Consider the following 10,181-nt stretch of genomic DNA (forward strand, 5'->3'; position numbering starts at 1 on the left):
GGTTCATGAGATATAAAGCTCCTTGAGGCGGCCATTGTTGTGATTTGGCGCTATATAAATAAAGTTGAATTGAATTCAAAGAAAAACACTTGCAGCAGTGATGGAAATTGTCAGTTTTATTGTGAAAATACATTTGCTACACAAAAAGCAGTTTATAAAGATTGCATTAAGTAAAAGCCAGTGCATTTACATTATATACAAGAAGAACTAGAAGGCAAGAGAAACAAGTAGAAAATGTTAAGATATTGTTCAGTAATAGCTGGCCTGGTGGACGTTTTGAAAAGATCTTCACTGGTGTCTCTTTAAAACTGTGCTTGTCTGTCACATTTGTTGCATTACAACAGCTCAACATACTAAAATAAATAATATAGACCTCTTTTAAAAAATAAGAAAAGAAATAAACAATAAAACAGACAATATAAATGGTTCCCCAATTTTGTTGCCAGAGGGTTCACCCACAAGCAGACAGATCCGTGACCTGAAACATTGTCGGTGTCGAATTATCGCAAGGAAAAAAAACTTTTTAAAAAAAAGCTGAAGACAACAACCCTGTCCGCTGTGGTTCGTGTTGGCTTCAGCGGCAACAAAATTACAGACCACTGCAGTTGCAACCATCCTTTCTTTTTTCTTTTTTGCCTTGCTGCAGATCTGAAAAGCGCTGTGATTGCTGAAGCTCTGTTTAAAACACTGTAGGTGTAGTTAGTTTTCCTCTCTGCAGTACATTCCTCACAACATTCTCACATGTTAGCAGTTTGGGGCTGTACGTCTAGTGTTTCAAGCATCCTGGGTTACAAAGCGCTGCTGCAACAGTCATGTGAATTCAGGGTTTGTTTTAGGCAAAAATGACATCTAAACTCTAAATGAAATAAAAGGAAAAAAACCAGACAAGACAATATTTTAGAGACCTGCAATAAATGGTCTGTGTTGGTCTCAGGAGACCCAGTAACAGTGCATGAGTACAGTTTGCTCCTTTACTCAACAGCGTTCTCACTGCGTCAGGCAACTACAAGAACAGGTACTGGCAGGAACAAAGGTTGGAGTACAATTCACCTAAAAAGATTTTTAAAAAGGTAGCTACATTCATATGGCCTTAATGTGCCAAACAGTATGTGTTACTCACATGTGATCTATCTTTCAGAGGCTGTTGTGGTAAATGACCAGCAGAGAGGCCCTGTGTTACCCCGCTGAACGGCAGGGGGGATCAAACTGTGGCCCAGCTGGCGGATGTAGCTGTGTTACATTCACTGGAGTCCTGCTGAAAACAGCACAACGCAATGCAGGCGTACAGACTCTAGTTTTACGGTTAATTCTCAGTCAAACCTGCCTAACCCCCCCCCAATGATCCAGATCAAAATCTCAACGGAGTGGAATATGAAGGCACACAAGTTCTAAAAGATGATACCACTAGTATAATGCTGTTAATATACCTACAGAGGTGTGAGATTTGCTCATGGCAAGTCCCGTCTTAACCACTGGACCTACACCAAGCATGAGAACTGAGCTTATCTCTTCACCAACCAGTCTAATAAATAAAAAAAAATAAAAAGGGTCCATTTCTGGTCGAGGTATACCCTGCAGTCAGAGTACACGGTTCGTCGTTCAGAGGTTTCCTCCTCCCGGCTAGTAACCAGTGGCTCCTTGGTTCTGTTACATCAGTTTTCAGAGGACGATGAGGCTGTGGGGGCAGTGACAGCAGTTTAGTCCACCTCGCTTTACAGTCACATTTTCAAAAGTGGACCCATTATTATGGTTTCCCACTCTGTGATTTTTATTTTTCACATTAGCATTGAAGGAGTCGCAGTTCTTTGTGTACGCCGTCTGAAATAACACTTGTGCCTCTTTCTACCTTTCTTATGATTGGCTGCACCACACAGCGAGAGAGTCATGTGATACTTACTGAGTGGTTTAAGCTTGATAAAGTGGCCCCGCAGTTTCTTCGATAGGTTCTGTAATAAGTGAAGATTTAAAAAAATGAATGAGCATTTTAAAACAATGTTTTCGACGCTCCTCCAAAACAGCTGTGACAACACAAAGGGCATCAAGAATTTAGTTATCCTTTTCCTGCTGTTAGAAAGGCCCCGGTGAATCTGAATACAATAAAATACATCCTGAGCCTTTTGTGACTCAGCTGCAGAGTCTTCACACCAAAAAACAAAAAAACAAAACAGGAGCAGCACACACTGTTCTCGCGTTTACCAAGAACTGCTTTACACCAGAGACGCCAAACAATTTTTAAGAGGATTACCTAACCCCGTCCAAGAAATCATAATTGCATGCGCAAATGCTGCTCTTACCACTGATACTCAGTAGCTGACGGAAACTACGAAACTACGTTTAATTCATAATTACAAGATAATGCACAGCAGACTATTGGCCTTCCCTAAGCATCCTCCAGTTTTTCAGATTTCTCCAGGATCAAAATACAGTTGTTTTCCCACACAGCGGGAAAACAACTGTAAGCAGTGAACTTCATTTCCCTTCATTTTACACTAAAATAATGCATCAAAGGAAACACCTTTCTCCTGCGTCTTACCACGTAAAGGCCGTTTGTGCGACTTGCGTCGATGCACCATGACCCCGATGATCAGTGCAGCGCTGACCAGCACCACAGCCAGTACTGAGAAGCTGGTGATTGCTGCCAGTTTCCACACGTCAGGTGTCTCATCCACTGATTTGCCTATTTAAAAAAAAAAAAAACACCATTAGAATTCCACTTTAACACCAACACTTTTGTGTTAAACACAGCTAAAAGAAGCCATTTGGGTTTTTTTATTGGCAATTAATGTCAAAACTCACCAATATAAATGACAAGAAACTGAAAATTTGGTTCACATCTTTTCTACGACAGATTGCTTTACTAACAGGCTGAAGAAGAGGGCATTCTTTGGGTAAGTGCAAACTAGTTTTTAATAATAATTTCACTTATTAAGGGGAAACCTCTCCAAACCTACATGGCTCCGTGTGAAAAGGTATTGACCTCCTAAACCTAATAACTGGTCCTGCCACCTTATCTGGCAATGAGTCTTCTCATCGCTGTGAAGGAATTTTGGCCCACTTTGTGGAATCATTTTAATTCACACTGGAGAGTTGTCCATTACCAACAGCCTGATTAAGGTCATGCCAAAGCATGTCGATCTAATTTAAGTCCTGACTTTGATGAGGCCACTCCAAAATGTTGCTGTCTCCGGGTCATTCGGAGGTGGACTTGAGCTTGAGTGTGCTTGAGCTTCAGGGTACAAGCTGATGGCTGCACATCCTCCTTCTGGATTTTCTGGCACAGAGCAGAATTCATGGTTCCATCAATTACAGCAGGTTGTCCTAAAGCAGCAAAGCAGCCCCAGACCACCATATAACCATCACCATGTTTGACTGTTGGTATGATGTTTTACACCAGCTGTAACGGGACTCAAACCTTCAGCTTTTGTGTCGTCAGTTCCACAGATTATTTTTCAAACGGCTTGAGGATCATCAAGATGTGCAGTCTCTTTCTTATTGTTGAATCGTGAACTCTGACCTTAACTGAGGCAAGTGAGCCCTGCAGTTCTTTAGATGTTGTTCTGGGGTCTCCTGGGTGAGTCATTGATGTGCTCTTGGGGTAATTTTGGTAGGTTCCATGTTTTCTCCATTTGTAGATAATAATGGCTCTCACTGTGGTGCACTGGAGTCCCAAAGCCTTAGAAAAGTCTTTGTAACTCTTTCAGTCTGATAGATGTCGGAGACTTTGTTTCTGAGCTGTTTCTTCAGATCCTGCAGGATGTGTTACTTTTTGAGATCTTTTAGCCTGCTTCACTTTGTCAGAAAGGTTCTGTTTAAGTAACTTCTTGATTCAGCAGGTCTGGCAGTAATCAGGTCTGTGTCTGGCTCATGAAATGGAGCAGAACCTTCCAAAAAATTGTTTAATCACAGTTAATTATTGATTTAACAAGACAGGGCAGTTAGTTTTTCACACAGGGGCAGGTTGGTTGCGATAGCTTTTTCCCCTTTAATAAATGAAACCTTCACCAAAATACTTCATTTTGTATTTTCTCAGCTCATCTTTGTCCAATATTAGAATGTGTTTGATGATCTGAAACATGTAAGTGTGACCAGAAATCAGGAAGGGGGCAAATAATTTTTCATGGTAGCTCTAACACTCGACAAGCAAGTTTTAACAGATGTTTTAACAGATGCGACTCAGTGGCTCACATGTGTTGCAGGACGGGGTTTTCGGGTACTGCTTGCATGAGTCACAGGGCAAGCAACCATCATAGTCTGAGCTCCAAAACTCCGAGCTCCGACACGGACCTGCACACACAGAGAAGCAGGTTAGTCGTGACATTTCATTTCCGGTCATTATCTCAAACCTTACACTGTAATCCTAGAAGGTAACCAAATAAACCATAATCAGGTGGTTTGAAGGAGAAATTAGGTTTCCATCCACTTATTACAGTAAAAACATGTGACCTGAACAGGACATCAAATGATTTCTCTTCTCATAAAGTGAAACTGGGAAATTCCTTTGTGGAGAATCTGTCGGTGCATCTCATCTGCACGACAGACAAGTAGTCGGTTTGGCGTGCGTGAACATTCGGGCCATGTGTGTGAAGAGCAGGATGTGCTTTCACAGAGTGCTTCCGTCGAATTGTCTTATGCGCGTTTATGTGCGACTTCCAGAGAATAAATTTGCATCTGTGAGAAAAAGAAGTGGCAGTTTGGTTTAGCGAGACAGAAAACGTCTACCTCCGCAGCCACGATGGACAGCTTCGTTTCTTTTTCCTGGCAGCCAGCCAGGCGGACAATTAAAGCCATGCACTTCCTAGATGATAAGGAAAGGACAAGGCTAAAGATGTGAGACAGGCTGAGAGCAGAGGCCGTTTTATTGTTTTAAAAGTGTGCGGTTTTCTCTCCAGCTTTAACATCCTGCATTTGGTTAAGAAACACATATGCACTAATGCCCTGAAGACATGCATGAAGTACGATCTCTGCAAAAACAATATTACAACACAAAGTCAACCTAATGAGGTCAAACAATACCAGACATGACAGCATTACAGATAACAACAAGGAAACCGCCCAGAGACACTTGATAAATGATGATAATCATTCCTCATCAAATGTGTAAGACACGCATTTGCATAGAATTTAAAAAAAAACATATTTTATGCTCAACAATTTTAACAAGAAACTACCCGAGTCATGATTTGTGGTAACATTTCATAACTGCTGGCTTTAACCACCGCTGACAGCAATAGCAAAACTCACAGAGGTGAACCTGACGCATATCAAAGTAGGGAAATGAAGGCATAGGAAACTGCGGCAGTAACATGTAACAAATATATTGCTACACCGAGCTCAGGAGACGATGCACCGCCTCATCAGTGCTGGAGCAGACAAAGGGGAAAGTAGAAACTACAACAGATCAGGTAGGCTTGGAGAAAAACGAAACAAAGAAGTGATGAATACCAATATGAAGTAAATCTCTTTAGTACTGTGCTATGGCTGAAGTATTCAAATCCTTTACTCCTGATCACAAGACCTACTCTGTGGTTCAAAAGCCTGACTTAAAAAGTAACATAAAAGTATTATCAGCAAAGTGTGAAACAAAGTTGCAGCAAATGAAGTAAAATAGATCCCACATTTAATAATGTGTCAATTTAACGAGCATCAAGCAGTTTACATAATAAAGACTCTTGAAGTGATAATTCACTCTAGTTGAGGAGGAGTAATTAATAGGCTTTGAAACAAAAGCGTAGTATCTATGGTTCAGCCCTAATAATGTCACCGTGACATTATTAGGCTTATCTCGGCTTTGCCTCAGAGGTGTGTTTTTTTTTTTTCTTTTTTCTTCATAAATATTTTACCAGAAGTCGTCATAGCAAACTGGAAGCGTGACATTAAAATATTCTTAGTATTTAGGATGCACTTCAGGTCAAACCAGAGCTTGCTACCTAAGAACTCGTCACATTACTGATGCTTGGTTTCAACATTTTTTCCAACATTCAGGGGTAGTGCTCCAGAGCAGCACCTTCTTGGCTGAAAAGATATTGAAAACAAAACAAAACAAAAGTCTGCATGAAGAGGCTGAAGCCGGCTGGAGGACTTCCACCCAGGAGACAGATCTTGCCCTCCATTCTGGGAATGCTATTTTTTGATGGGTGTTGTTGTTTTTTACTTTTGTCAGTTGCCGTGTGGTTGGGTTTACGCATCAAACCTACTTTGTTAGGCTTATGAAAAGGTCATGGTTTCAGTTAAAATACATTGTTTCACAATTCTAACCACAGGTTGGAAGACAAACTAGCTATGGTGACGAATCACTCAACAATGACGACACCAGCAGGGAACATTCGGGTTCAGTCTCTGGACATCTGTTTTCAGATGATGAGTTAATTCAGTTCAGTTCAACTTTATTTATATAGCTGCAAATCACAGCAACAGTTGCCTCAAGCTGCTTTATGTTGTAAAGTAACAATAAACATTAATACAGAAGCCTGTATGAGCAAACACTTAGCAACAGTGGGAAGGAAAAACTCCCTTTTAACAGGAATAAACTTCCAGCAGAACCAGGCTCAGGGAGAGGCAGCCGTCTCCATCATGGAGACAGGACAAAAGACAGAGGGACATCTGTTGAAGGCTATCAGAGCTTGCACATTGAAAATCTGTGCTTAAGGGGTAAAATGCAAGGGGCCCTGACCATAGCCTGTAGATAAAAGATGGCCACAGCCACTGCGACATCACTGATGGGGATTTATCTCTTGAAGTCTCAAATTTAGTATTTCAGACTCAACATCTTAATTTTTTTTTAAATAAAGATGCCATCATATGAATATTCAGACCATAGCAGCTTAAATTCATAAGCGAGCCGCACAGTGACGCATCCACGGCTTTGGTGTCGGTTTTATTTTTAATGGCAACCATAGTTTACAAAATGAACATCAGGTTGTATTACACATAAGTTGAAACTAGCAAATCGGACAATGAACACATCAGAAACATGGTGTTGAGGTATTAAAGAAAGTAAGAGGTATGGTCATTTTTACTGTTTTTCTGACCACACGAGTTGCCCCCTACTGGCCATTAGAAAGAATGAAGGTTACAGAAAGTATAAGAAGCTACCAAATGAGAATGAAGGAGGAACTCTGGGCTAAAAAGCTGTCACATCTATGCTGCTGATTAATGAAAGCTAAATATTAAAGAAGACAAATGTTTCTGTGTTGCGGGATGTGGAGAGCACTGGGCCAAATCCACCAGTCCAAACTGAACCTTACTTGGGAAACATTTTACATTCACTTCATTTGTCTCATCAGTCACAGCTTGAAGAAATCCAGAGTTAACTCTGAGACCTGCATGAGTATGCCGCTGTATGGTTTTTGAGTACAGGTCATTGTTAGACCATCTGTAGTCAAAAGCCACCTGCTCACACACTCATGTTTGAAACATTTTGACCTCCTTTGACTTTGACTCTCTGGTTACATTACAGCCACATGCTCAGGCCCTCAGAGACTCTCCGTCCTCCACAGCCAGTCTCCCTCCAGGGTTTGGCTGACTCATTTTATAGCTCTGGTCACAGTAAAAAAAATGTGTCACAGTCCTTGTAAAGCATTTCTCCTCATGATTTCAGCACTACATCATGCAGCTGGACTTCAGCACAAGAGTTCAAAAGGTAACTGGAAGGAACTGAAACCTGACTGCTGGGTGACCTCTGCAACCCGAAACTTGATGGGACTGATAACATTTCAAGCATTAAGCTAAAAGGTTAAGGAGCTGAATCATTCATCTCTACATCTCTTTAATACCACAGGTGTTTCTTGTGGTTAAGTTTTTCAAATCAGTGTGGAGTGGGAGAGAAAAACCAAAATGTTAGGTTTTTTGTTTGTTTTGTTTTTTGACTAAGAGACCTTGGCAAGTCTCAACACCTAGTCTGACAAAGGGTGTTTTGGGTGTGGGGGTGTTGTATTTTGTCATGAACTGGAAGGGGTGGGTGGATCAACAGCTGATATCCAGATGTAGAGAAGATTTCCCACAGATAGAATCAAGATTAAAGCACAGGGTTTGCTGTTAGTTCTTTGGAAACGCATTTGGCACTTTAATGCCTGAGGAAATGGCCCTAACCCATTTAATTATTCAGAGTTTTATGTTCTTGGTGCACTCTGCGCCTGGTGTTCTCCGGTGGGATTAAGACTTAAAACTTCAGAGCGCTGTGGAAACAAAGTTAAAAAGCTGGGTTTTCTGTTTTTTCGGGTTTTGTTTTTTTTCGAGGCCCTATAAACGTGTCTTTGTCCAAAATGGACACAGGCGGTAGAGCATTTCCATGTGGCTTGTCCTTCTCACCGAGAGGCTCGGATGGATGAGGTGAAATAAGGCGATCGGAATGCGGAACCGGTGAGAAATGCAGCTGGTAAAGGAAGCGGCTCTGTAAGCAGACCCCACTATCTGACTCCATTATAAGCAGAGCAAACCACCAGACTCTGACCAGTGTTCACGCAAAAACACGCCAGCACTTATGAATTAAAATTTAGGAATAAGAATAAAAAATGGGAACATTTAACGCACACGAGGTATTCCCCTGCTCTTTCTTTCTTTTAGTAAAGATTGTTTTCCCAAAAAAAAGGTGAGGGAGGGGAAAAAACGTATTTCACTTACTTTTCTGCGCGCTCACACCATGGAAAGTGGTCACCGCCGCAATAATAAGTCCGCAGAGCGCGCAAAGAGCGTTTAAAGCCATGATGTCTGCGGAGGGAAAGCTGCTCGCTGTCGGCCACACAATTCCCGAAAGTTCATCTGATTAACAGTCCGTGCTGGTTTTCAGCATGGAAAAGCGAGCATCAGAGTGAGTCATACGGAGGAGTCTGCGCCTTGTTTTAATAGCGCGCACACACCCACGCTAACAGCTCCACTCCTATGAGTCATTTCCTATGTACTGTACTGCTCGGATTCTCTGTGCGCACTCCCCGACTCACAGGAAACTCCAGTGCCATAAAGTGTGGTTGCATTTGTTTCAGTTCGAGTGAAAGTTTTTTACCACCTCAGGTATGAGTTTCAATACATAAATGTCATATTTTAAGGGCACACCCTACATTTTTTTCTCCCCTTCTCTCTCTTTCTCCGAGACCCCGCGTAATCTGGACTTAATAGTGTTCTCATTGTTATTACCACGCCTGTCGACGTCACCCCGTCCTCCCTGCCAAAAAACACAACTCTCTGGCATGAGTCTGGGTCCCATACACAGAAAAAGGGGGGAAACAGCAACCGAGGCAAAAACAGATGACACTCAGATGTTTTTCTTTCTTCTACTATGTTTTTTTAAAGACATTTGGAAATTCTGCTTAAAATTCAAGTAAGATGAGGTTTATCTGTGTCCACTCTTCAGCCCTCTGCTAAAACACAACAGCTCTGTGATGGTCTGGAGACTGCGTTTGAATAGGAAGAGTCCCTGTTATTAATGCCTGGAGCTGGGTGTAGCCTGCTGCTGCTGCTGGAGCACAAATATGCAATAACAAAGCCAGTGGACGCACGCTCGGAGAGCCATCAGGCTGGCCTCCGTCACAGCATTATCTCATCATACATTAATAAAAACCACATCGGTTGAAGCACACGGACATACAAGTCTGCTGATTTATTCATGGCATCCATATACTCACATGAATTCAAACAGCCAGTGCCCAGGTATTCAAGTATCTAATTATTTTGGCGCACTTGGAGCCAATTCTCAGGGAAGGCTGGGATAACACTTCCCAAATGCCCTATAAAGCCTCTTTTTCACATATCCACTCTTCTTCTATGCAGCCTGGAAGTTTTTTTATGTGTTTGTAACATGGTGCAAACTGCCTTTCCCACACAAGCTAACGTCAAACAGACGCTAACCAACCTCCCACTAAATAGCTCACATCATCAGATCAGAGAGAGAGAGGAAAAAAAGTCGTTTTCATTGGCTCAATTATGTTCGAAGCATGTTGTTGCACAGATGTTTTTCTACTTGACTGTCACGGCTAACCTTTAGGAAAGCGGTCTAAAGAGGACCTGGAGCAGCAGAGCCCACTAAGGACACCCATATGAGCCGACTTTCCACTGCAGTGATTTCATCGGTAATGAGGCACTATAAGCTGCAGATGTTGTGTCAAACTCTCAGGCAGGAACCATGGCAACAGGATGAACACACACAGAGGACCTTGCCCAAGGTGATCCAAACACTCCTGCATGTGCTG

General features: G+C 42.0%; 1 protein-coding gene across 1 annotated transcript; it reads right to left on the reverse strand.

The window, feature by feature from the left end:
• Nucleotides 1–101: 101 nt before the first annotated feature.
• Nucleotides 102–10,179, reverse strand: LOC308391199 (uncharacterized protein). The gene is made up of 5 exons (XM_080873695.1): nt 8,620–10,179; nt 4,186–4,284; nt 2,534–2,677; nt 1,898–1,946; nt 102–1,675 (listed from the first exon to the last, which is right to left on the reverse strand). Exons 1-4 carry the CDS (start codon nt 8,699–8,701, stop codon nt 1,906–1,908), a joined length of 366 nt encoding a protein of 121 aa, XP_080729821.1. The 5' UTR covers nt 8,702–10,179; the 3' UTR covers nt 102–1,675; nt 1,898–1,905.
• Nucleotides 10,180–10,181: the final 2 nt, after the last annotated feature.

The sequence above is a fragment of the Rhamphochromis sp. 'chilingali' genome (assembly GCF_963969265.1).
Source record: "Rhamphochromis sp. 'chilingali' genome assembly, chromosome: 22".
NCBI lineage: Eukaryota > Metazoa > Chordata > Actinopteri > Cichliformes > Cichlidae > Rhamphochromis > Rhamphochromis sp. 'chilingali'.